This window comes from Monodon monoceros, unplaced genomic scaffold (genome assembly GCF_005190385.1).
Source record: "Monodon monoceros isolate NGI ecotype Baffin Bay Population unplaced genomic scaffold, NGI_Narwhal_1 Super_Scaffold_14, whole genome shotgun sequence".
In the NCBI taxonomy this organism is placed as follows: domain Eukaryota; kingdom Metazoa; phylum Chordata; class Mammalia; order Artiodactyla; family Monodontidae; genus Monodon; species Monodon monoceros.
Window position 1 is genome coordinate 37,207,061 of NW_021703770.1, and position 27,340 is coordinate 37,234,400.

At 40.0% G+C, this 27,340-nt stretch overlaps 1 protein-coding gene across 4 annotated transcripts; it reads left to right on the plus strand.

Annotated features, from left to right (window-relative positions):
• The first annotated feature begins 145 nt into the window (after window positions 1-145).
• On the plus strand, window positions 146-27,340 carry MTERF3 (mitochondrial transcription termination factor 3). 4 transcript variants are annotated; one of them, XM_029223186.1, is made up of 10 exons: window positions 146-241; window positions 2,922-3,261; window positions 4,574-4,726; window positions 9,516-9,705; window positions 14,112-14,259; window positions 14,642-14,713; window positions 16,119-16,280; window positions 19,736-19,872; window positions 25,036-25,079; window positions 27,077-27,294. In XM_029223186.1, exons 2-10 carry the CDS (start codon window positions 2,937-2,939, stop codon window positions 27,082-27,084), a joined length of 1,239 nt encoding a protein of 412 aa, XP_029079019.1. In that variant the 5' UTR covers window positions 146-241; window positions 2,922-2,936; the 3' UTR covers window positions 27,085-27,294. The 4 variants fall into 4 exon arrangements, with proteins under 4 accessions (XP_029079019.1, XP_029079018.1, XP_029079016.1 ...); XM_029223185.1 differs by lacking the exon at window positions 25,036-25,079 and having other exon boundaries at window positions 27,077-27,340; XM_029223183.1 differs by lacking the exons at window positions 19,736-19,872; window positions 25,036-25,079 and having other exon boundaries at window positions 27,077-27,340.

Consider the following 27,340-nt stretch of genomic DNA (forward strand, 5'->3'; position numbering starts at 1 on the left):
CAGGAGAAGGGAAACTGTGGCCCTTGGCCGGCTCTGTCCCCCGCAGGCCGCCCGCTCTCCCCCCGCGCAGCCTCGCAGATGGTCTGGCCCACTCCGGCCTCAGCCCACGTGGGCTAGAGAGCTAGGAGCAACCGGCGGGCGGGCAGACAAGTGGGGTATCTGTGCTGAGGGGCGGTTCGCGCGGCCCGGCCAGTCTGGTGGTCCCTGCGAGAAAGACCACGAGGCATAGGCCTCGCCACAGGTAAAGCGGAAGCCGCCGGAGCGCGAGGGGCGTGCGTCCTGCTGGGGTTCGGGTCCGGCCCTATCCTGCTGTAGGCCGCGTCCGGGGACCTCTTGGCCTTTAGGTCTTCAATTAAGGGTGAATAATTTCGTTTTGTTTTTTTGGCAGATGAAACGAAAACGCAATCATGTTGTTTATTCGCGCGCTTTGCGGAGGACGCGGAAGGAGGGCCAGCATGTCAACCGCCTTCCTCCGGAAGTTCGGTTGGGGAACTAAAATGGCCTAGGGAGGGCGTCAATCAGTAGATGAGAGGCCCCTTATTACGAAGCCATCCTCCCACCCACCTTTCATCTCCTGATTTCATTTATTAGCCTTACACAGGTCGAAATCTTGAACCCTCGCCAAAGAATATTTAAGTGCCAATTCCTATTCCTAACGAGATACTAAGGCACGCAGTTGAGAACTAGTATATGACGTATTTTAATGGACTTCAGAATTATTACAGGTTTTTTTTCTTTCACTTTAACCTTCCTGATGAAAAGGGTCGTGTTAGAGAGCTGATCACGGGGTAGGGCTTTTATACACATGCGCAGATGCTTTACCGGGTTTAAATACTGTGTAAGCACATGAGCTAACCGTAGTTGCAACTGATTCATTTCCATCCTTAAAACATTGGAGCAGTGCAAGGCTCTGGGCTAGAGGGAATAGTCACTGGGAGGGTGGATCCAGAGATGAGACCCAGCCCTGCTCTCGTGAACGAACAGTTAATCAACTGTTAAGAGGTGTACACAACAATGAAATGATGATGTAGTGAAGATAGTGTGCTTGTAAATAAAAACAGAAGGATAAACATGAGTTGTTTGCATAAAGATCTTTTAATGAATATGGATAGAATTCAAAAGCAAATCGTTCTAATGTGAGAGGAGTTTTAATTTGAGCCTTACTCTAGAGGCTTCAGAGTGGGTTTGGGATTTCAGGAGTTTGCTTTAAAGTAGGACATTGCTCAGACAAACTGAGAAGTCAGAACACTTTGGAGCTTAAGAATCACCTTACTGTACCCGTAACCTTTTTTAAAAGTTGTCATTTAAAGAATGGTTATTGAACCCCCCATCACGGGCCAGTCATTGTGCTGGATCACGGTGAGAAACTTAGTCTTAATGCAGCATAACAGGTCTTCTGACTTCCAGCTCAATGCCCTTATGACATTGCTGTGCAGAGAATGAATATTGTAGGATTGAAGGGAAACACGGCAGATTTGGAGACTCATTTCCCACCAAAGTTTAACAAAAGTCACCTATCCCACAAGGCTATTTACTGTAAATACTTTTTTCCTTTCTAAGATCATTTCAGAATGACAGTGAGACATTTCACTTTTATAAATTCCTTTCAGGAGACTTCCCTAAACCACAAATCTCTAAGAGGAGGTTAGACCCTCAAGCATTTATCTGGTCTAATTCAGAGCATAAAACAAGCTGAATTTCAGTATAGAGAGAAATCAAAAAGTTGTATGCAACAGTTAATTCAGAATTCATTTATGTTTGGTTGTGTAATCAATAATAATATTGATGATGGCTAACATTTGTTGGGCATTTTGCATATGCTGGAGTCTATGCTGTATTTTATATGGATTGTCTTACTTAATATAAAATAATATGCACCAAATTTACCCTTTAATTAAGCTGGCTAAATATAAAAGTCCTTTCCTGATAAAAGTCTCTTTTAAAAACAGCTGCTTTTTCGGTCAAAATACACGTATATTCATTGCTGGTTGCTTATTATTTCTGTCTGTTCATTTTGCTTATTAGTTTTGACCCCTTTTTTTAAAAGGCTTTTTCTTTTTTCCTACAAACAGAATTTGGCAAAACTGGTTTTGTTCAATTGTCTTTTGAGGAACAGCTTTACCTGTGTAATAATAGTGCTCAAGCCTGAGAATGAAGCAAGAAACAACCTTCTAGATAGCAATGATAATATTTTATGATTCATTTAAGACTAAGTAGAATTCTTCCTGTTTTTATTTTGTGATTAATGTACATACATAAAATGCATCTGAATAATTCAGTGTTATTTTGTTTTATTTTTTTTTTTGCGGTACTTGGGCCTCTCACTGTTGGGGCCTCTCCCGTTGCGGAGCACAGGCTCCGGACGCGCTGGCTCAGTGGCCATGGCTCACGGGCCCAGCCACTCCGCGGCACGTGGGATCTTCCCAGACCGGTGCAAGAACCCGTGTCCCCTGCATCGGCAGGCGGACTCTCAACCACTGCGCCACCAGGGAAGCCCTCAGTGTTATTTTGATCAGCAATCTTCTTAAATGTCCTTCAAACCAAATTTCAAGAGCACTTAATTGCATCACCTGTTTTCTTTAAATATTAACAGGTTCAGCTGTAATTTGAACATTTACAGATTTCTGTTTTAATTGTTTTTCTTACGCCACTGATTTTGCTTTTTGTTTTTAAATTGCAAAGTATATCTTTATTTTTCCAGTTCAGAAGTTCCTGTCTTTTGGTTTGTAACTGAAACTGCCTTGTTTTGGGCTTTTCCTGAGCTTAAAAACGTCTGACTGCTTTAGGGATCTAAATTTATTAAACTCCTTTTAATTAGAAAAAAATAATTTCCAGTTTATCTTTTTGTTGTTTGAATACTGTTTTAAACATTTAAGTAAAGTACGTTTCTCTTTTTTGATAGTTTTGTATTTCTTTTGTAGGCTACTTTAAGAAAAATGGCCATGCTAGCCCAACAGATACCCAGATGGCTCAACTCAATTAAGTTGAGTAGCTTCCTTACTGCTATGCAACTCAGAAAATGTTTTCCCAGAGCAGGAAAAACATTGTTGCCTGGCTTTTTTGCTCAGCCTCAGCTGTCCTCTGACGATTGCTTTCTCCGGTCGGGGTTTAAGACTTATCGGACTTCCTCTGTGTGGAATGGTTCCCAGTTTACCAACTCAAGTAGTCAAGAGATTAAGTGCGCCCCAAACACTCTGCTTCCTTCTGTGAATGAGCCGTCACAAAAGATACCCAGCTTTGATTCTGAACTGTCTCTAGAAGGTAATTTTCAAGTTTCAGAAAATTCCCCTTTGCCCCACTTCGGTAGATTGAACGACTACCTGTTTACATTTTGTTGGCCCATTTCAAGTCATACTTTGTGCCAGGAGAGAAAAAGAACAATGCCGCTTCTATTCATTTGCTTCTATTATGCCTCTATTTTACTGACTAAGGAAAAAGTTTAGAGATTAATATGTATAAGAATGTTTTATAGCTATATGAATAACACTTTCTAAGTTCGTTATTTAGATTCTTTAAATAAATTTTTTTCTGGTGGTAATTAGGTTTATTAGGATTTAATTTACCCTATTCTATATACCTAGTTAGGGTATAATTTTACCCAAGTAACAGTCCTCCTTTTTGGGTATACGGTCTTATGAATTTTGACATAATGCTTTTAGTTGTGTAATAGCCACCACAAACAACATATAGAACAAAAAGAACAACAAATAGCACACCCTAAAAAGCACCCTCATGTCGTTTTTTTTAGTCAGTCTTCTCCCTCCCGTGCTTCTCGTTCTAGGCACATTTCTATGCAAGGAATATTTCACCATAAATGAGATAATATTAGGTTGAGTAGAAGACGAAAGCAAGCAAGCTGGGGGGTAAGGGCAGGGAGGGGAGGCTGGCTATGAGAAATGAGAAAGGGTAGTGATTAGAGACCAAAAATAGAATAAAAAGTCACGGCCCTGATTCCTTAGCCTAAGGTAGGTTACAGTTACCAGCATCTTCTATACTTAAGGGTTTGACTTAAGACAAACCAAACCTCAGACTCAAGGCTGTACTAGAGAGGTCATGTCCTTGGCAAAGGATTGTAGGTGATAGAAACAGAATCATAGAAGTCCTCTTACAGACATATTTGAGAATAACTTGGAGGAGAAGGGGTTGGATCAAAGTGAAGACACTTCAGGATGTGATGACTTGAGCCCATACAATTCAGGCTGGTATGTTGTACTTTTGGCCAACTTAACAAGCTATGGTAAACTCGATCTCTTTCTCAAAATGTACTTGAAGGTCAGTTGGTCTTTAGCATTCATACCTGTTGATTACAAGTGAAGGAAAGGAATTTTGTACAGGATTTCACCAACAGATTTCTTATCTTCGAGGAATAGTAGTTGATATCTCTAAATTAGAGTCTTAACCTTACCTCTTAGAAGGTAGAAAATATATGGAATTTTGAGATGTTTAATTCAGAAGTGATGCCAAGATTCAAAAAGAAGCAAACTAGGCAAGAGGCTGTCTTTGTAGAAAGAGCTTCAAGTGTACAGATTGGAGAGCTAACTCACTTCTCCTTTTCCATATCCTGGCTGCAAAGGACTGGACGATTTGCCTCCATTGTCTCCATTGCAGCCAATTTCCGAGGAGGAGGCTGTTCAGATTATTGCGGACCCTGCACTGCCCCCATCTTCATTCACACTTCGAGACTATGTGGATCATTCTGAGACTCTGAAGAAGTTAGTGCTTCTAGGTAAGTCTGAGTAACCAACACTTATTTTATTGCCTTACTTTTTTTTTTTTTTTTTGCGGTACGCGGGCCTCTCACTGCCGTGGCCTCTCCCGTTGCAGAGCACAGGCTCCGGACGTGCAGGCTCAGCGGCCATGGCTCACGGGCCCAGCTGCTCCGCGGCATGTGGGATCTTCCCGGACCGGGGCACGAACCCGTGTCCCCTGCATCGGCAGGCGGACTCTCAACCACTGCGCCACCGGGGAAGCCCTATTGCCTTACTTTTAAAATTAGCATTTTTAATCTTTATCAAAGTACATACACATGCATAGAAGTCAAATAGTGGGAAAAGGCTTCTAGTGAAAAACCGCACTCCCAGCTTCATCCTTCCTGACTTCGCAGCCCGTTCCCTAGAGTGTCTACTTTCCTAGCTCTTTCTGTTTGTGTTTAACCTCTAAATGTGCGTGTAATTGCTTATGGTGCTGTTGCTTGGTTCATCAGTTTTAGACATCAGTTAATCTCTTACATGTACACATACTTTTCCCTTTCATTCTCTTCAATTCTCCCAATAGGCTGTATTAACAATGTTGAGGTTAATCATTAGTCACTGATTTCATTATAATTCTAAATATTGCTCGACTGCTGTCTAGGAAGTGTGCTATGATTGTTTTCCTTCCTTTTCAACCTTTCATTTTCTTGGAGTTAACAATTGCTTTGTTTTTCATTTGGTTAGTTTTCTTTAAATTTTCCTACAACTTCCAATGGCCTCTCAGGACAGTTTTTCCTACAGTCACCCCTATCAGATGATATATTACTTCCATTTCCCTACTACCCTGACCTTCCTTCTGGAGCCCGCTATCCTCCTGATGTGGACGGTTTCTCTCTAGGCCTGCTCCATAACTATCTTAGCTTGTCGACTGGTAGGATGCTCCTAGATCTGGATGGTTGAAGGCAGCCAAGAGATCTGCCTGCAAACTTAGGTTCATCCTCTTATCAATATTTTCAGTCTAGCACCTTATTGCTACTTTCTGCTTTTCCCATTATTTCTGGACCTGGCACTTCTCTTATTTGATTTTCCCAGATGAGAAACCTCCTTTGGGGGATTGAGAGGAACAGGATGGGCAAGGGATTATCTCAGATCCACTGCTTCTCTCATTGCTTAGTCACTGCCTTAGTTTTCAGTGAAAAGTTAGGAGCTTCCTGGCTTGATAGTCTTCCTTTCAGCAGTACTGCCCTGGTAATCTCTCTAACATTAGTGCTCTTTCTAAAATGCGAGTCTGCCTATGTCAGTGACCTACGTGAAATCCTTCTAAGCTCTTCCTGGTCTGACCTTTCAGCTTCACTTGCTTGCCACTTCCCTCCTTTTTGTTGGCCAGGTCTGACAACTGGAGAACTTAACTCAGGTTCAAGTAACTTCCCAAATGTCTTCCCTGACCCTCCAGATAGAGTGACCCTCCTCTGGGCTCTTTGCATCACCCCCTGCTTACCTCAGTCCTGGCAATAATAACACTATTATAATTGTTTACTCATCTGTCCCTGTGCAAGTTACTCAAATGTATAGGGAATGGCCTTTGTTCTCAAGAAGCTTCAGGTCTTCAGGAGCATCTAAATACACATACATAAGAATAACAGGGGCTCCCCTGGTGGTGCAGTGGTTGAGAGTCCGCCTGCCGATGCAGGGGACACGGGTTCGTGCCCCGGTCCGGGAAGATCCCACATGCCGCGGAGCAGCTGGGCCCGTGAGCCATGGCCGCTGAGCCTGCACGTCCGGAGCCTGTGCTCTGCAACGGGAGAGGCCACGGCAGTGAGAGGCCCGCGTACCACAAAAAAAAAAAAAAAAAAAAAAAAGAATAACAAATCCAAACATGCAAGGTGAAGTGATAAATTCCACACAGAGATACACATAAAGTGTTCTGTGGGTTCGAAGGAGAGAGAAAGATGACATCTGCTGCAGGCATGAAAGCTCAGGGCTTTCCCAGCCCTGTAAGAGGTGCTACGGGTAATGCCAGATAAACGTAAGACCCACGTGGTCCCTACATTTAAATAATTCACAGTATACCTAGAGCTTTGAAATATGCTTCAGCCACTCCTTCATCTGTATGCTGATACTTCAACAGCACGTCTTGGCAGTAACTTAAATAACAGTACCCTAGAGGAGCCATGATTGCATTGTTAAACAGTATTTTTGAGGACTCAAGTGTCCTGGTTCTTCTCTGCTTCTCAGATCTGTTTTCTCCCTTTCTCTGCTTGTTCTTTATCCCAGGAGGCTAACCTCTGCACTCGGCCTCCTTTGCCAGCTGGCTTCTGGGCAGCTTCAGCAGTGGGGGGCACTTGTAGGAGAAGAGGGAGGGCAGGTGGGAGTTGTTTTCCCTTTTCGCTCCCAGCCTTGGGTCATGGAACTGCCTTGTTCCATGGCAACAGCTCCTACTGAGCAGCCCTTTCTTTATAGCTTCCGGCTCCCTCTGGGTTCTCATAACACTCTTTCCTCCCTGTCCCTTTAGCGCTAGGGATGCCCTTGTTTGTTCCCTTGACTCTGCTCACACCACTGTACAGAGTCCCTTCATTAAAGTGTTTTTCATTTGAACTTTCTAGGACAACTACTGTTGCCTGCCAGTCCCTGATTGATGCGCTAAGTATGTGTAACCATAACTGAATACAGTGGTAATTATAGTTACTGAACTGATGGGGTAAAGCCAACTTAGGCTGTGGTCACCTAGAAGTTAGAATCATGTATTATTCATTTTTTATATCCGCATAAGTGCCTGGTCCCATGAGAGGCATTCAGTGACTATTTTTTCAAGTTAATGAAATCGTGAGTAAGCCCAAGTATTTGTGCTGACAGCAGTGTGCTCTCCTGGTGAGATTCTGCTCTCTTGTTGCTGTTAAGAAGCAGCTTTTCAGGAATTCGATTTCAGCACAGTCAGGGTGTGACGGCTCATGCTGAGTGAGGCACTTCAGCACATGCCATCTGTAATATTGAGTTAAGTTTGGAGTCCGAACCCTTTATGTTATTTTCAAAGCATCCCTTCCCACATTTATCACAGAGTTTTGGAACTAGTTTCTATCTTATTTATCCATCCATCGAATAATTTAATTTATTTTTCTATTAGTATTATTTTTAAATTATAAAAGAATTACATCTAGTTGTTAAAAGTGCAGACTGTTACAGGAGAAAGAACTCTTCCCATCTCTACATTTCTAGTTCCACTTTCCAAAGGTAACCACTGTCACCAGTTTGTTGAGTACAAATTTTCTACCCAAATACATACATTACCCCACCTTTTTCTATGCAAATACATGTATTACAGAAAGCCATACAATGGCTTGTGTAGTCATACTTAATATTATTTTTAAAATTCTGTGTTTTCTTCTAGTAGCTTTAGAGTGGTAGTACATATGTAGATTCTTAATCTATCTGAAATTAACTTTTGTATCAGACATAGAAGGAATTATTATTTTTCAAATATATAGCTAGAGGTCCCATTATATTTTAATGAATAGTCCATCTTTTCCCTCATTGATTTGAAATGTCCTTATTGTATACTAGATTTGTAGTTCATCCTGGATCTGTTTTTGGTCTTCATTCTGTGTCTTCATTCTGTGTGTATGTGTGTGTGTGTAATCTGTTTTTCTGTTCATGATCATCTTATATCAATACCTGTTTTAATATCAAGAAATTTGGGTTTGGAATTATATTTGGATCTAATAATACATGGAATTATAATTTATTTTTCTGGTTGTAGACACCATTAAAAAACAGTGCTTTTATTTCATTGTTTTTATATTTAAGACTGTAAAGTTGCATCTAGAAATCGGTTTGAGAGTTACATTTTAACCTGAAGAAATATTTTTAGCAATATAAAATTTAAGTCTAAACTAAAGTTTTACATTATTTTCAAATGTTTATTTTAAAGATAAGGAATAGGCCTTTCCTATTCATGTTTAATTTTTAAAAATCAGGTAAAAGGAAAAAAGCGAGAGAATAAAATGCTTAGTGTTAATGAGAATTTTGAATCAAGGGTTACTTTGATTCCCTGCCTAATTAACGTGAACATCGAATTATATCCATAACCAAAGTAAAATAACAACTTGCTTTCTCCCCCCTTCTTAATCTCTCCTGTCCCTTGTCTCATTTACTTAGATTACCTAAGATTCTAAGGATATGTGAAGGTTGAAGGTGGTATACTTTCTGCTTCATTTTGTACTTGAGGGCTGTGTATGTTCATCTGCTTCCTGCAGACATGTCTTGAGCTCCTTCAAGCTACTTGTCTTTATGCTAATAAAGCCCTGGAGAATACAATGAGTAAGACACAGGGTAACTTTTATTCCTTCTGTGGAGGGGATCAGAAACAAATTTTTAAAATAATGCTTATAATTAAAGAAATGATAAACTTCAAAGAAAGTAACAATTCATAGGGTTTGTTACCCTGCAGAAATTACCAGTTAAGCAGTTACTGTGGAGATCATTAGGGGCTCATAAGCATCCTGCAAACAATATTCAAGAAACCATCCGTGAAAATGATGATCCTAGGTCAATATGACGTAGTGAATTTGTTTTGGGTGGAAATTTAGCCCCAAATGCACTGTTTTCCTTTATACATGGCTTTGAAATAAGTACTACATTTTTTAAAAATTTATTTTTATTTCTGCAACCAAATTAGTTTAAAAATATTTAGAAGTTTCTATTGGCCTGTCTCAGGTCTCCTTGGGATGGGTTGTTGATCTCCATCAGTAATTTCTTGTGTTTCTGTACATAAAGTTTAATGACTCAGCCAAGCAGTTATCTTCAAATGGTGTTCATAATTTATTACAGGAGTGGATTTATCCAAGATAGAAAAACATCCAGATGCAGCCAACCTCCTTCTGCGACTGGATTTTGAAAAAGACATTAAGCAAATACTCCTGTTTCTTAAAGATTTGGGCATAGAGGATAACCAACTGGGAACATTCCTGACGAAAAACTATGCTATTTTCTCTGAAGACCTTGAAAATCTTAAGACCAGGTAGGGCTTTTAGAATGATTTTCACATAATCCTAGAAGTGGCTATGAAGAAATATATGTGTAAGTTATTTTTTTAAGTCTCAGCAGCACAAGAATCTACTGAGGTAATTAATGAATGTGAATGTTATTTTTTTGTTATGGACCTTCTTGATCAAAATTAAGTATCTAAATCATTTCTTTTGTTCAACTACCCATCATTATTTTTATGATTTCAACTTAATGCTAAGTCAATCCTTTGGAAACTGGGATAAGTTTTTTTAAAAATCCATTAACAATGGCTAAATTATCTGATAGTACACTTAAAATTATTAAAGGCTGATCTTTTCTGTTGTTCTTTCTGGACAATTTTTGATGGTAGACATTTGACCTTGTTTTAGCAAATATTGTATAATTTGCTTAATCATTTCTGTCTATTTTGGTTTTTCCTTTTTTTCTTCTTTAAATAGCACTTTTATAAACATCTTTGTACTTCATTCAACATTCAAAGAGATAGTATTGATCTGTGAGGTAAGAATCCTGCTGGGCATTGGGCACACCAGAGAGTGAGACAGAGTCTGTGTCTCATAAGTTCACATCTTGGATTTATCATCACCCCCACCTCTCACGTAAATTAGGTCTTCCCAGATTGCCTGAATGAGAACACTGTTCACCCCGCTGCCCAGATCAGAAATACTGGTGTTAACTTTGGCTTCTCTTCTTTTATCATCCACATCTAATAAACTACCAAGGCCTGTTGGTTCTATTTTTATTGCTCTCAAATCAGTCAATGCATTTCTCTTAATCTTCACTTTGAATACTTTACCTCAGGTCCCCATCATTTCACGTGAAGAATACCGCAACTGTCTCCTAACTAATCTGCCTCTAATCTTCTCCCCCTAGACTATTCTCACACCGGTTTCAGAGAGCTTTGCAGTTCCTTGAACTATCAGAGTCTAGTCTCTGAACTAGGAAAAAACAGAACAAAAAAAAAACTACATTTCTTATATTGAATAGTTTGAACCCTTATTATATATGCAAGGCACTTAGATAGACACACTCTCTCCCTTCATGTGACTTACAGTCTGGTGTAATATAGACAGGCTATTACAATACAGGGGAGGGAAAGAATGATTCTAGTAGGCTCAGTCTGACATGTCTAGCTCTGCTCCTCCTGACTGTCTGGAACGCTCATTCTCTCCCCATTTCAAAACCAACTTGCCCTTTTGCTCAAGATTTAGTTCAAGAAAGAGTACATACCAGGAGGTGGAGATCATTGGGAACTGTTTCAGGGGCTGCCTACTGCACCATTATTATTAATATCCCCATTTTACAGGAGAGGCACAGAGAGGTTAAATAATTTGCCCAAGATTACCCAGCTAGTGTAAGTGGCAGTGGGATTCAAATCCACTTAGTCTAACTCCAGAGTCCTGGCTACTACACTGTACTGTCTCCCTACTTTTAAATCTATGAAGGAAACATAAGCTTAAAAGCAGCTTAAGTTAATTTGCTCAAGATCACACACGCTCCTAACAATTAAAGAATACTCTCATGTAATAGTATAGTCTAATGTTTCCTAAACCTGGCTGACTGCCAAAGTAAACTGGAGCATTTTAAAAAGTTACTTGGAAGTTTTTAATAGGTAATTTACCACATGTACTCAAAAGGGTATACAGTGAAAAGTAAGCTTCTCCTGGAAGAGGCAAAGGTATGATAATCTTTCTTGAACTTACCTTCTGGCTCTGGTATGTACAGCAGTCTTATTTTCTAGAATTTCTATAATAGCACTGATCGCATATACTTGTTTTCTTTTCAATGAAGAGAATTTGAAATGTATTAAAAAGTTGGTTGATTCTTTTTAAGAATTTTCAAATGAATAATCTGCATTTAAGTTATTAGAAATTTTCTTTCGGCTGGGCCTTATATCTTAATTTTTTATTGGAAAAGTTATCACAGTAGATAACAGTTTCAATAATATTTTTATCAGATATTGATCTTTCCTGTGTCCAAAACAAAGGAAAAAAATGGTAATTCTCCTTCCCAACCTACATATTCCTATCCCTCATCAGCCTTGCAAGACCCATCTATGGAGGCAGCTACTATTATCAAGTTTTTTGTTCAACTAGGTAAGAATGTTCTATCATATACAAGCATGTATGTGTATCTATGTATACACATACACAAGAACACATGTACATACAGTATGTAGCATTTATGCATACCATTCTGCACCTCACATTCTTACCTTAACTCTATGTTGGAGATAGTTTTTATTGGCTCTGCCTATTTTAACCCTTTTATAGTTTATACTGTGGATGTGTCTACTTCCCTTTTGGTAAACATGGTGGTTGTTTCTGGCTTTACTATCACAAAGAAGCTGCAGTGACTCCTCTTATATATACATCATGTCACATATTGGTGTATATCTGTAGGATACATTTCTAGACGTAGAAGTTCTAGGTCAAAGGATATATGCATTTATAATTTTAATAGATATTGACAAATTGCCCTTCATACAGGTTTTCCAGCTTACACTCCCACCAACAGTGTACAGAAGTGCCAGTTTCCCTGTTTTCCACACTAATACAGTGTCATCAAACTTTATGATTTCAGTTCATTTCATAGATGAAAACATTACCTCACTGTTTTGGAAATGATGTTTGGAGCATCAGATGTTTGGAGGATCTTTTCTTTTTTTTGAGGATCTTTTCCTATGTCGAACTTCTGTTTACATTTCCTTTTCTATAAATTAGAAGTGTCCTTTGCTATTCTTTTTTTTTTTTTTTTTGCGGTACGCAGGCCTCTCATTGTTGTGGCCTCTCCCGTTGCGGAGCACAGGCTCCGGACGCGCAGGCTCAGTGGCCATGGCTCACGGGCCCAGCCGCTCTGCGGTATGTGGGATCTTCCCGGACCGGGGCACGAACCCGCGTCCCCTGCATCGGCAGGCGGACTCTCAACCACTGCGCCACCAGGGAAGCCCCCTTTGCTATTCTTAATTGGGCCTTTTTCTTTTTTTGGTAAGCATTTTTTTATATATTAACAAAATTAGTTCCTTCTCTGTGACATGTTGTAAATATTTTCCCAGACTGTCACTTGTCTGACTTGGTTGATGATTTCTTTTTTGCCTTGCATTTAAATTTTGTATGTAGGTAAATTTATCAGTTTTTTTTCTCTCATTGCCTCTAAGGGACTGGTTTAAAGGGGTAATAGTCACTGAGTATAAAATATAATAAGTTCCAATATATGGTATAAAAGTATCGTAGTCATTAGAAGTAGGCATCCCTGAGTTCAAGTTTCAGCTCTGTCATTAATTAGCTGGTGGTCTAAGACAAGTTATTTAACTCCTCTGAGTGTGTTTTTTCAAATGCAATGTGGGAAATTTACCTGGCCCACAGGGGGTTGTTTTGTTTTTTTGTTTTTGTTTTTCTGATGAGAATTAAACAAGATAATGTCCAGGGATATTTCAGGCATTTAATTAAACTGCCTTTTACTATGTTTATAGATTTAAAAAAATCAGTAATGTTATTTTATAGTCAAACTTCCTGTATTTTGCTACCTTACTTTGTTTCCCAGAAATTTAGCAGGAAACTTCTCAGTTGTTAACAAAATAGATATTGAAGGACCGCAGTAAAAATTATTTATGAAAATACATTCTCGGGGCTTCCCTGGTGGCGTAGTGGTTGAGAGTCCGCCTGCCGATGCAGGGGACACGGGTTCGTGCCCTGGTGCGGGAGGATCCCACATGCCGCGGAGCGGCTGGGCCCGTGAGCCATGGCCGCTGAGCCTGAGCATCCGGAGCCTGTGCTCCGCAATGGGAGAGGCCACAGCAGTGAGAGGCCCGCGTACCGCAAAAAAAAAAAAAAGAGAAAAAAAAAAGAAAATACATTCCCAGTAAATGTACTAAAATAAAAAATTCCAGGAATTCCCTGGCAGTCCAGTGGTTAGGACTCCACACTTCCACTGCTGGGGGCCTGGGTTTGATCCCTGCTCGGGGAACTAAGATCGTGCAAGCTGCACAGCGCAGCCAAAAAAAAAATTTCCTCTTTTCAGTCTTAGCCATGCTTGATGGTCTTTCTTTGTAAAAAGAGTTCTGAATCCCATCTTTTCTTAATTTGTGTGTTTTCTATTCTTATGAAAAAAAAACAAAAAAAAAAAAAAACAAAAAACTTAAATAGAAGCTATTTCATTTTTTTCTACCAACTAATAAAATAAGTCAGATTAACTGAAAAGGGAATCTGTCTGTTAGCGGATTTCAGAAATATTTTCTGTTTCCAGTTATAAATGGAAACCATTCTAGAGTTGGATGGATGCTTTGTTTTAACCATATGTGGGGCCATTATAGAATGTTTTTACTTAAACTTTTTTTTGGTGTGGGAATATGACACTAGTAAATATTTATCATATGTGCATGTATTTTGTTTGTTTCTCTAGGGTGGCTTATCTACTGTCAAAAAATTTCAGTAAAGTGGATATTGCACAGATGGTCAGAAATGCACCATTTTTGCTGAGTTTTTCAGTGGAAAGACTGGATAACAGATTGGGATTTTTTCAGAAAGAACTTGAACTTAGTGTGAAGAAGGTAAAGAGAAGGAGAGAATTTGTATGTTTCCATGTCAGCTACATTTAGTAACTGTTAAATCTCATGTTTCTAACAGATACTTGGCCTGTATGAATTCTATAAATGCCTGATATTTTCTGTACAAGAATGAATTACCTTGCTAGGTTAATCATATAGCTATATCATTTTGTAATAATTCCATCAAGTTAGTTTCTTAAGTTTTATTCTGAGCACTGGTTTTTTTCCTCAAACAATATTAAGTTTATGTATTTTTGGGTTCCTTAGCATTTCTCTACTGGGTCATATTTTAAATTTTAGTTTTGTACTCCTAGTAATGCCTTGATTTTTTCAAACCTAGTTGAATATGCATACATATTAATAATAGATTGTTTTACAACTGTAGACTAGAGATCTGGTAATTCGTCTCCCAAGGCTACTAACTGGAAGTCTGGAGCCTGTGAAGGAAAACATGAAGGTAGGATGACTGTTAGTTTTTGGGAAATCAGCTTCTTTAAGTGGTTAAGTCCTCTGAAGAGGATAGATTTGCTCCCATCATCTTAAAGAAAACTAGATTGTAAAAGAAGTTATTTCTAAAAAGATAGAGGAAATGATATAATAAATATCTAGCAAGCAGTTTACCTTAGTTTATAATTTTTTCACATGTCAACCAGGTGTTACATGAGTTAGTCTCCTTGCAGACATTGATACCTGTAATCCTAGCGGAGCAGGTTAGGTATCTGGATGGGACCTGGAAGCTGCTTCCTTTGCCCAGGGTGAGGGTCTGTGTCTTCGTCACCTAGGCGGGAGACGAGCTGTGGAGGGTGGAGCCAGAAGGCTTCTTTGAAGAGAGCAGTAGCCAGCATATTGCTCTCCTAGAACCTGTGCCAATTACCAGCTCTAGATCTATCAGAGAACATGCCAGACACTCCTTACTGTGCTCCCTCCAAGGGAATAGGATAGAACCAGGAGCAGCTGACTTGTTAGTATACAAAGCTGTCGGAGTATTTGAAATTATTATATTAAGCCTATTTTCTGAGGTGCCTAAAGTGTTTCATACTCGGCCGTTGAAGAAATTTTTATTGAGCGCCTGCCCATGCGCTGTGCTGGGGAGATAGTCGCTGCCGTTGTGGAGCTTACGGTCCAGTGGGGGGAATCTCCCGCAGAGCGATGAGAGCAACGGATTGGTCAGGGAGCATGGGATACTATGAATGCACACAGAGGACCTAACCTACATTGGAGTGTTTTTTTTATCATCTCTGTTTAGAATTTTGACATGTAGTTCTTCCAGAGGACATGCATAGGAGTGCGCTTGGGAGCAGAGGCTCAGAAAGCACTTTGAGAATCTTGCTGTTGGTCTGTGTGGTGTGGGGCCCATACGGGTAACCTGCGCAGGCCTCCTGTGAGCACCGTTACTCTTATTTCGTAATTACGCTAGCTCCTTTTGGTGATCTTCATGGTGGTCATCAGGCTGTGATTAGCTCATCCTCAGGAGAGGGGTTTAAAATTCAGGTTACCCCAGAAGCAGGAAACTATGAACCCGTAAGATCATTGGAATAGCCATCTCCAGATTTTTTTTTTTTTCTTTTCTTTTCTGCGGTACGCGGGCCTCTCACTGTTGTGGCCTCTCCCGCTGCGGAGCACAGGCTCCAGACGCGCAGGCTCAGCGGCCATGGCTCACAGGCCCAGCTGCTCCGCGGCATGTGGGATCTTCCTGGACCGGGGCACGAACCCGTGTCCCCTGCATCGGCAGGCGGACTCTCAACCACTGCGCCACCAGGGAAGCCCCATCTCCAGATTTTAATGTCCTTATTTTAAATTTTGAAAGAATCAGTGTGTCCCCTGGCATATTACCAAAATAACTATTTCTATGTTTCTCTTAGGTTTACCGGCTTGAACTAGGTTTTAAACATAATGAAATTCAACATATGATCACCAAAATCCCAAAGATGTTAACCGCAAGTAAAAGGAAAGTTACCGAGACTTTCGACTACGTGCACAACGTGATGTGCATTCCGCACCACATCATTGTCAAGTTCCCGCAGGTGAGGAGCGCATAGCTTGCTGTTCTGTAAGAGCTGTCATCGCCCTTCATCCGGAGCTGCTCTCCATGTGCACAGTCCGCTTGTGAAAACCCCTTGCTGTTTGTGAAGGAATCAGACCAAATGCAGTAGAGTTCTGAGAGTGGTATTAAGGTCACATTTCTTTTTGCGCATCTTTTTAGCAAGACCACACCTAGCAAATGCAGTAGATGGATCACTTGTGAAAAGTTTACATCTTCTAGGGCATTCACGTACATCTCCAGAGGAGAAATGAGTGACGAATCTATTTCCCTGTGGTTTGTAACCTAGTCCTCGTTCTGCCTGTTGGAATCTAACATACTCTCTTGTGCTTTTCTCCCTTTAAATTTGAAATAGATCACTTCCCTTAAAGGTCCTTTCAATTCTAAATGTACTTTTCCATTCAGTCTATCTAAATCCATTAGTTAACAAGCCATGTTATAATGATCTCCTACCAAAGCATAAAACGCTTCCAGTTAGCTATCAGGCGAAAGCCATAATTATATTTTCTAAGCTAATTAGACTTTTTCCTGTTCTTTACTTGGTAAATGACATTATCTGCTTGTTCACAAGAATGTTAACTTTTTGAAAGCAGATCGTGTCTGATTTATACACTGCTGAATTCCCAGAGCCTGGAACTATAATGGGCCAATTAGTAGGCACTGGATAGATATTTGTTGAACACATGATTGATTGAATCTCATAAAAGTCATCCTTCTTTCCTGTTTGGCATGTGAATAGACACTCAGTGAGTATTCATTGGATAAATGAAAGATTGAATTTCATTAAAGTGATTCCTCTACTCCACTTGCCAAATGTGTTCTTGATGTAAAGGTGGGCAAAGAACTATGACTTTAATATAACTGTCAGAACTAGACTGCATTTGGTGCAGTTCCCTCACAAATAGTAGTGTTTATTTACCTATCATACTTCTCTCTGAATGGGCCCTTAATAGAGCATTTTTCTGTTTCATCAAATGCATGTGTATTCATTATAAAAAGTGTTAGAAGCCTGCAGTGGTGAAAATTTGGCTTATAGAAACATTGTAAAGTAAGTAATCTTCAACTAAAAAGCAATGACAATTAGTTTTCCACTGGGTTGATAGATAATTCAGTGACAGTAGAGCATGATAAGAGAATATGATTTGAGGATAGAAAAATCAATGAGTCATGGTCTGTATTCTTGTGGAACTCATAATCTAGTGTGGAAGACAAGTTTTTAAAATGTAATTGCTTTACATAATGTTAGAGTCTTAACAGATACTGTATACAGCTATTGATTTAATTTAGGAGAGGTAGGAAAATCATAGAAATAATAAGTTATTGATTGTTCATTTACTGTGTGCCAGCTCTGTCTTTACTGCTTTACTTATATTAATTCATTTAATCTTCACAACAACCATATGAGGTAGGTACTGTTATTGTCCCTATTTTCCAAATGAAGAAATTAAGCATAAAAAGATTCAGTAACTTGTCCAGGGGCCAGAGCCAGGATTAGAACTGTGGCAGTCAGTTTGAAAACCCATGCTCTTACCAAAGATACACTGCCACTCTAAGAAGTGACATTTGAGTTGTCAGTTGAATGAACTGGGTTTAACAGTGGACAGAAACTTTCCAAGTAGAGAAAACTATAAACTTGACTAGATGCATCAAAATCAGTTGTTTAAAAACACAGATTTTAGGCTCCCCAAATCCTAGCTTCTGGGAAGCCTGGTTATAGACCTGTGGCTTCCATATTGGGAGGATTCTCAGATTCTTAGGGGTCTGGGTAGGATTGCTTTAAAAAAAAAAACAAAAAAAAAAACCTCATTGGGAATTCCCTGGCAATCCAGTGGTTAGGACTCAGAGCTTTCACTGCTGGGGGCCTGGGTTCGATCCCTGGTCCGGGAACTAAGATCCCACCAGCTGTGTGGCACAGCCAAAAAGAAAAGAACGAAAACAGCAACAAAAAACCTCATTAATGGAAAAATACATTAACTGACAGTGAGGGAATGGATGTAGACTTAAAAGTTTTGGCTGGAGCTTTAAAAACTTAGTGCTGTGAAACAGTTTTCTCATGAAGGTAACAGTTCTGGTTGGTACATAATTTTATGATTAATTAAAAATTGGGAAACAATTATAACTTTAAAACTATGGTTAGTCGTTTCAAAGCAGTGACCATGGTAGGCAAAGGATAACAAAAGCAGTGAGGGTAATGAACATGAGGAAACCACTAGTTCAGGAAAGAGGTTATATTCAGGATCCCCTGAAACCTTGTTTCTCCTCTTTCCCTGTGGGTTTCTGTGAAGGCAGAGCTGGAGTCTATGTTAGGACAGGAGGCGATCAGTAATTCTTAAGTTAGGGTTTTTTTGGTGTTTTTTGTTTGTTTTAATCCTTGAGAACTTAACGGATCATTGATAGGATGAAACTTTTCTGACATTGCAAAGTGGCCCCTGGTGGTCAACAACAACAACAAAAGAGAGAGAAACTCAATCTGAGCCATGACTTTTGGACTTGAAAGATCACATAAAATCTGTGATACTAAAGTCACTTTGAACCACTGGGAAAGAAATATCTGGTCATAGCTGTATAAGTGCTTCAAAGTGTTACTATATTTAGGAAATATAGTTTGGGAGCTTCAGAATCATTTGTGGCCTTGTCCGTATGTTGTATGATAATTTTGTAAGCCGAGAGTCACTGGAAGCGTCATACTTCTAAAGAAATACATCTAAAAGCTTCTTACATCTTTTGACCAGTAATAATGCGGTAATGGGAATTTAGTTACCAAAGTGAAGGCAGAGCAGCACATAATTTGTTTCTGCAGAGGGAGTAAAAGATGTTTTGTTCCAAAAGCAAGCCAATCCCACGTTGAGTTAGCACACTATATTTTTTTGGTCACTGTTCTCAAATTACTTTAGTTTTCAACAATTGTTTTTCATAATGTCCTTTCCAAGTGATCTGTTATTTATTTTGTCTCCACTCGAATATAAAGAAAGACTCCTGGAGGTTATGTGCCATGTGGAGTGTCCCCAGTGTATCTTGATATACAGTGAAGAGAGGGACCTGAGACCTAATACTGAACGTGGGTTCATTGGGCCTTGCCAGGGAGCCTCACAGATGTCTCTTCAGCTTAGGGCTCTATTTCAAGTCTGGCCAGATCTCGCAATTCTCCCTTCTTCCTTGCAGCTGGCTTTAGGGGCTTAGCCTGCTTCTGACTCCCTTTTAAAGTTATTGTATTCACTCTATTCCTCAAGAGTTTAATCCCAAGGCGGGTCCCTTTGAACGCATGAAGTCCAGCTTCATTGCATTTTGGTACTAGTCAGAGGGAGCGACGGGAATTAAGAAAGAAAGAAAGGAAGAAAGAAAGAAAGGAAAATAGGGAAGCTTCACAGATTATGAAATCTTACACAGTTTTTGATGCCATAAACTTTGATCTCTGACTTTGGTTCTCCAACTTGGCAGGCATCAGAATCCCTTGGAGGACTTGTGGGTCCCACTCTCAAAGTGTCTGATTTGGTAGCTTTGGGCTGGAGCCTGAGGATTTGCTTTTTTAACAGCTCCTCTCGTCTCCCTGGATTAGTCTGGTCTTTGCCTACAAGGTAACCCTTTATTATTTTACAATTGTTCTGCTTGTTAGTTTTGAGTCCCTTTTAAATCATAATTTCTTAGCAGAAGGCAAAGGATTTAAACCCTTTAGCATTTATAATAATTTTTGGTTTATTTTTTTCTTTTTAACATCTTTATTGGAGTATAATTGCTTTACAATGGTGTGTTAGTTTCTGCTTTATAACAAAGTGAATCAGTTATACATATACATATGTCCCCATATCTCTTCCCTCTCGTGTCTCCCTCCCTCCCACCCTCCCTATCCCAGCCCTCTAGGCGGTCACAAAGCACCGAGCTGATCTCCCTGTGCTATGCGGCTGCTTCCCACTAGCTATCTGTTTTACGTTTGGTAGTGTATATATGTCCATGCCACTCTGTCACTTTGTCACAGCTGACCCTTCCCCCTCCCCATATCCTCAAGTCCATTCTCTAGTAGGTCTGTGTCTTTATTCCCATCTTGCCCCTAGGTTCTTCATGACATTTTTTTTTCTTCGATTCCATATATGTGTTAGCATACAGTATTTGTCTTTCTCTTTCTGACTTACTTCACTCTGTAGGACAGATTCTAGGTCCATCCACCTCACTACAAATAACTCAGTTTCATTTCTTTTTATGGCTGAGTAATATTCCATTGTATATATGTGCCACATCCTCTTTATCCATTCATCTGTCGATGGACACTTAGGTTGCTTCCACGTCCTGGCTGTTGTAAATAGTGCTGCAGTGAACGCTGTGGTACATGACTGTTTTTGAATTACGGTTTTCTCAGGGTATATGCCCAGTAGTGGATTGCTGGGTCATATGGTAGTTTTATTTTTAGTTTTTTAAGGAACCTCCATAATGTTCTCCATAGTGGCTGTATCAGTTTACATTCCCACCAACAGTGCAAGAGGGTTCCCTTTTCTCCACACCCTCCAGCATTTATTGCTTGTGGATTTTTTGATGATGGCCATTCTGAACGGTGTGAGGTGATACCTCATTGTAGTTTTGACTTGCATTTCTCTAATGATTAGTGATGTTGAGTATCTTTTCATGTGTTTGTTGGCAATCTGTATATCTTCTTTGGAGAAATGTCTATTTAGGTCTTCTGCCCATATGTGGATTGGGTTGTTTGTTTTTTGATATTCAGCTGCATGATCTGCTTATATACTTAAGAGATTAATGCTTTGTCAGTTGCTTCATTTGCAAATATTTTCTCCCATTCTGAGTGTTGTCTTTTCATCTTGTTTATGGTTTCCTTTGCTGTGCAAAAGCTTTTAAGTTTCATTAGGTCCCATTTGTTTATTTTTGTTTTTATTTCCGTTTCTCTAGGAGGTGGATCAAAACGGATCTTGCTGTGATTTATGTCATAGAGTGTTCTGCCTATGTTTTCCTCTAAGAGTTGGATAGTGTCCGGCCTTACATTTAGGTCTTTAATCCATTTTGAGTTTATTTTTGTGTATACTTTTAGGGAGTGTTCTAATTTCATTCTTTTACATGTAGCTGTCCAGTTTTCCCAGCACCACTTATTGAAGAGGCTGTCTTTTCTCCACTGTATAGTCTTGCCACCTTTATTAAAGATAAAATGACCATATGTGTTTGGGTTTATCTCTGAGCTTTCTATCCTGTTTTCTGTTGATCTATATTTCTGTTTTTTTGTGCCAGTACCATACTGTCTTGATTGCTGTAGCTTTGCAGTATAGTCTGAAGTCAGGGAGCCTGATTCCTCCAGCTCCGTTTTTCTTTGTCAAGATTGTTTTGGCTGTTTGGGGTCTTTTCTGTTTCCATACAAATTGTGCAATTTTTTGTTCCAGTTCTGTGAAAAATGCCATTGGTAGTTTGATAGGGATTGCATTGAATCTGTAGATTGCTTTGGGTAGTATAGTCATCTTCACAATGTTGATTCTTCCAGTCAAAGAACAAGATGTTGATTCTTCCAGTCAAAGAACAAGATGTTGATTCTCTCCATCCGTTTGTATCATTTTTAATTTCTTTCATCAGTGTCTTACAGTTTTCTGCATACAGGTCTTTTGTCTCCTTAGGTAGGTTTCTTCCTAGGTATTTTATTCTTTTTGTTGCAATGGTAAATGGGAGTGTTTCCTTAATTTCTCTTTCAGATTTTTCATCATTAGTGTATAGGAGCGCAAGAGATTTCTGTGCATTAATTTTGTATACTGCTGCTCTACCAAATTCACTGATTAGCTCTAGTAGTTTTCTGGTAGCATCTTTAGGATTCTCTATGTATAGTGTCACATCATCTGCAAACAGTGACAGCTTTACTTCTTCTTTTCCGATTTGGATTACTTTTTTTTGTTTTTCTTCTCTGATTGCTGTGGCTAAAACTTCCAAAACTATGTTGAATAATAGTGATGAGAGTGGACAGCCTTGTCTTGTTCCTGATCTTAGAGGAAATGTTTTCAGTTTTCACCATTGAGAATGATGTTGGCTGTGGGTTTCTCATATATGGCCTTTATTATATTGAGGTAAGTTCCCTCTATGCCTACTTTCTGGAGGGTTTTTATCCTAAATGGGTGTTGAATTTTGTCAAAAGCTTTTTCTGCATCTATTGAGATGGTCATATGGTTTTTCTCCTTCAATTTGTTAATATGGTGTATTGCATTGATTGATTTTCGTATATCGAAGAATCCTTGCATTCCTGGGATAAACCCCAGTTGATCATGGTGTATGATCCTTTTAATGTGCTGTTGGATTCTGTTTGCTAGTATTTTGTTGAGGATTTTTGCATCTATATTCATCAGAGATATTGGCCTATAGTTTTCTTTTTTTGTGACATCTTTGTCTGGTTTTGGTATCAGGGTGATGGTGGCCTCGTAGAATGAGTTTGGGAGCGTTCCTCCCTTTGCTATATTTTGGAAGAGTTTGAGAAGGCTAGGCGTTAGCTCTTCTCTAAATGTTTGATTGAATTCACCTGTGAAGCCATCTGGTCCTGGCCTTTTGTTTGTTGGAAGATTTTTAATCACAGTCTTGATTTCAGTGCTTGTGATTGGTCTGTATATATTTTCTATTTCTTCCTGGTTCAATCTTGGAAGGTTGTGGTTTTCTAAGAATTTGTCCATTTCTTCCAGGTTGTCCATGTTATTGGCATATTGTTGTTTGTAGTAATCCCTCATGATCTTTTGTATTTCTGCAGTGTCAGTTGTTACTTCTCCTTTTTCATTTCTAATTCTATTGACTTTAGTCTTCTCCCGTTTTTTATGGTTGAGTCTGGCTAAGGGTTTATCAATTTCGTTTATCTTCTCAAAGAACCAGCTTTTAGTTTTATTGATCTTTGCTATCGTTTCCTTCATTTCTTTTGCATTTATTTCTGATCTGATCTTTATGATTTCTTTCCTTCTGCTAACTTTGGGGTTTTTTTTGCTTTTCTTTCTCTATTTGCTTTAGGTGTAAGGTTAGGTTGTTTATTTGAGATTTTTCTTGTTTCTTGAGGGAGGATTGTATTGCTATAAACTTCCCTCTTAGAACTGCTTTTGCTGCATCCCATAGGTTTTGGGTCATCGTGTTTTCATTGTCATTTATATCTAGGTATATTTTGATTTCCTCTTTGATTTCTTCGGTGATCTCTTGGTTATTTAGTAGTGTATTGTTTAGCCTCCATGTGTTTGTATTTTTTACAGATTTTTTTTCCTGTAATTGATAGCTAGTCTCATAGCATTGTGGTAGGAAAAGATACTTGATACAATTTCAATTTTCTTAAATTTACCAAGGCTTGATTTGTGACCCAAGATATGATCTATCCTGGAGAATGTTCCATAAGCACTTGAGAAGAAAGTGTATTCTGTCATTTTTGGATGGAATGTCCTATAAATATCAATTAAGTCCATCTTGTTTAATGTGTCATTAAACTTGTGTTTCCTTATTTATTTTCATTTTGGATGATCTGTCCATTGGTGAAAGTGGCGTGTTAAAAGTCCCCTACTATTTTTGTGTTACTGTCAATTTCCCCTTTTATGGCTGTTAGCATTTGCCTTATGTATTGAGGTGCTCCTGTGCTGGGTGCATAAATATTTACAATTGTTATATCTTCTTCTTGGATTGATCCCTTGATCGTTATGTAGTGTCCTTCTTTGTCTCTTGTAATAGTGTTTATTTTAAAGTCTATTTTGTGTGATATGAGAATTGCTCCTCCAGCTTTCTTTTGATTTCCATTTGCATGGAATATCTTTTTCCATCCCCCCATTTTCAGTCTGTATGTGTCCCTAGGTCTGACGTGGGTCTCTTCTAGACAGCAGATGTATGGGTCTTGTTTTTGTATCCATTCAACCAGTCTATGTCATTTGGTTGGAGCATTTAATCCATTTACATTTAAGGTAGTTATCAGTATGTATGTTCCTATTACCATTTTCTTAATTGTCTTGGGTTTGTTTTTGTAGGTCTTTTCCTCCTCTTGTGTTTCCTGCCTAGAGAAGTTCCTTTAGCATTTGTTGTAAAATTGGTTTGGTGGTGCTGAATTCTCTTAACTTTTGCTTATCTGTAAAGGTTTTAATTTCTCTGTCAAATATGCATGAGATCCTTGCTTTTTAGAGTAATCTTGGTTGTAGGTTTTTCCCTTTCATCACTTTAAATATGTCCTGTCACTCCCTTCTGGCCTGCAGAGTTTCTGCTGAAAAATCAGCTGTTAACTTTATGGTGATTCCCTTGTATGAAATTTGTTGTTTTTCCCTTGCTGCTTTTAATACTTTTTCTTTTATTTAATTTTTGATAGTTTGATTATTATGTCTCAGCATGTTTCTCTTTGGGTTTATCTGGTATGGTACTCTCTGGGCTTCCTGGACTTGACTGACTATTTCCTTTCCCACGTTAGAGAAGTTTTTGACTATAATGTGTTCAAATATTTTCTCAGACCGTTTCTTTTTCTCTTCTTCTTCTGGGACCTGTATAATTCCAATGTTGGTGCATTTAATGTTGTCCCAGAGGTCTCTGAGACTGTCCTCAATTCTTTTCATTCTTTTTTCTTTATTCTGCTCCCTGGCAGTTATTTCCACCATTTTATCTTTCTGCTCATTTATCCGTTCTTCTGCCTCAGTTATTCTGTTATTGACTCCTTCTAGAGTATTTTTAATTTCAGTAATTGTGTTGTTCATCACTGCTTGTTTGATCTTTAGTTCTTCTAGATCCTTGTTAAATGTTTCTTGTGTTTTCTCCTTTCTGTTTCCAAGGTTTGGGATCATCTTTACTATCATTACTCTGAATTCTTCTTCAGGTAGGTTGCCTATTTCTTCTTCATCTATTTGGTCTTGTAGGTTTTTACCTTGCTCCTTCGTCTGTAACATATTTTTTTGTTCTTTTATTTTTTTGGTGGGTGGTGCTGTATTCCTTTCTTACTGGTTGTTTGGCCTGAGACATCCAGCACTGTCGTTTGCAGGCAGTTGGATAGAGCTGGGTCTTGGTACTGAGATGAGGACCTCTGGGACGCCTCACTCTGATGGATATTCTCTGGGGTCTGAGGTTCTCTGGTAGTCCAGTGGTTTGGACTTGGAGCTCCCACCACAGGAGCTCCGGCCCTACCTCCGGCCTGGAAACCAAGATCCTGCAAGCTTCGTGGTGCAGAAAAAAAAAAGGAAGAATGAAAGAAAAAAAGGAGCAGTACAATATCAAAGAATAAAAAACAAAATAAAGGGCTTCCCTGGTGGTGCAGTGGTTGAGAGTCCACCTGCCGATGCATGGGACACGGGTTTGTGCCCCAGTCCGGGAAGATCCCACATGCTGTGAAGCGGCTGGGCCCGTGAGCCATGGCCACTGAGCCTGCGCATCCGGAGCCTGTGCGCCGCAACGGGAGAGGGCACAGCTGTGAGAGGCCCGCGTACCGCAGAAAAACAAAAGAAAATTAGAAAGATAAAAAATATATTAGGAAAAATGAAACTATAATTGAAACTACTGCAACAAGGTAAAATAAAACCACAGCAGGAAAAAGAAAAAAAAAGGCAGGGGGGAGGGCAGCAAGCCAAAAGGAGAGATCACTAATAAACCATAAAGAATAAAATGAATCTAGAAAAATAAAAGATTTATTAGGAAAATAAAAATATAAAAGAATCAACAACAATGAATCAGCAAGTTAAAATAGAACCTCAGTCTAAAAGAGGAAAAAATAAAAGAAAAAAGGAAAAAAAAAAAAGAAAACCTTGGTTATGGGGGTGGAGTTTAGGTGGGGGGTGGAACTTAGGCATGGGTGGGGTTTGGGGGGCAGGACCCAGGCGGGTGGGGGTGTGACATTTGAGTGTGGGACGGGGCCTCTGCTTAGGACCTGTGCAGAAGGGGGAGGCAGCACGTGGGAAGGAGGGCTGTGGAGTGTGGGCTTCTGGAGTTAGGAGGAAGGGCCCTGGGTGAGGGTGTGTGGGTTCGGTTTAGGCCCAACTCATTGGAGGGGGTCTCCCAGTGTAGAGGTGGGGCCCTGTGTGGGGTGTAGGGGCGGGGCTTGGACTTTGCGCTTTAAGAGGGAGGCTCTGATGGCAGAGGATAGTCCTGGGAGCCCAACAGGCTTCCCGGTGCCTAAGTGGACAAGGAAGGCACTGGCCTCTTCCCTTACGTTCCTTCACGCACCTCCCCCATCATCTACCCCAGGGTCTCCCCCGTCGCCGCTGGACCCCTAACTGTGGGTGGGTCCCGCTGGGTATAGGAACTCCTCCCCTCCCCCAGCCACCCCTCAGGGGTGCCGGTCCCGGAGGTCCAGCCTTTACTTTTGCTCCCCCTTCCCTCCCTCCCACTCCCTCAGGACCCGCGCGGCTGGACCTCCTTGGTGGGCAGAGGATCAGGCCCGGGATCTCAGCAGGTTTCTGGGGGCCCAAGTGGGCAGGGGAAACCTGGCCATGCTCCGTTTTGATCCTCTGCCCTCCCAGTGGTTCCCCAATTTCCCCCTTCCGTCGTGGGATCCCTTCCCCTCCCCCAGCCGCCCCTCAGGGGCACCAGTCCCGTCCTGCCTCCACTTCTCCTCCCCCTTCACTCCCCCCACGCCCCACGTCCTACCCGGTCGCTGGGTTTTCCTCCCGTCCCCTTAGGTGTCCGTGGTCCCCCACCGGTGCCTGCTAGGTGACCTCGTTGTGAGGAGATGCGAATTCCACATCCTCCCAGTGCGCCATCTTGACTCCGCCCCCTCAATTCTTTATATTTGTTAGCTTATTAAAATTCTTAGTCAGATAAACATTTTTATAGTTCATCTTTCAGTGCACGGTGTTTTTTAAAAACTTTTTTTTTCTTTTCTAGGTATTTAATTCAAGGTTGTTTAAAGTCAAAGAAAGACATTTGTTTCTTGCCTATTTAGGAAGAGCACAGTATGATCCAGGAAAACCTAACTACATCTCTTTGGACAAATTGGTATCTGTGCCTGATGAAATATTTTGTGAAGAGATGGCCAAGGCCTCAGTACAGGACTTTGAAAAATTCTTAAAAACTCTTTAGTTTTTGATAGATGTTAAAATGTAATCATGTAAAGTGAATGTACATATGAATAAATATATTTTAAATACC

Bases quoted from the DNA above. Each gene is read 5' to 3' on its own strand.
- MTERF3 (XM_029223185.1), top strand. From the start codon at position 2,937: ATGGCCATGCTAGCCCAACAGATACCCAGATGGCTCAACTCAATTAAG. The intron at 9,706-14,111 runs GTAGGGCTTTTA...TTGTTTCTCTAG, and splicing joins CTTGAAAATCTTAAGACCAG to GGTGGCTTATCTACTGTCAA. The intron at 14,260-14,641 runs GTAAAGAGAAGG...TTACAACTGTAG, and splicing joins TTGAACTTAGTGTGAAGAAG to ACTAGAGATCTGGTAATTCG.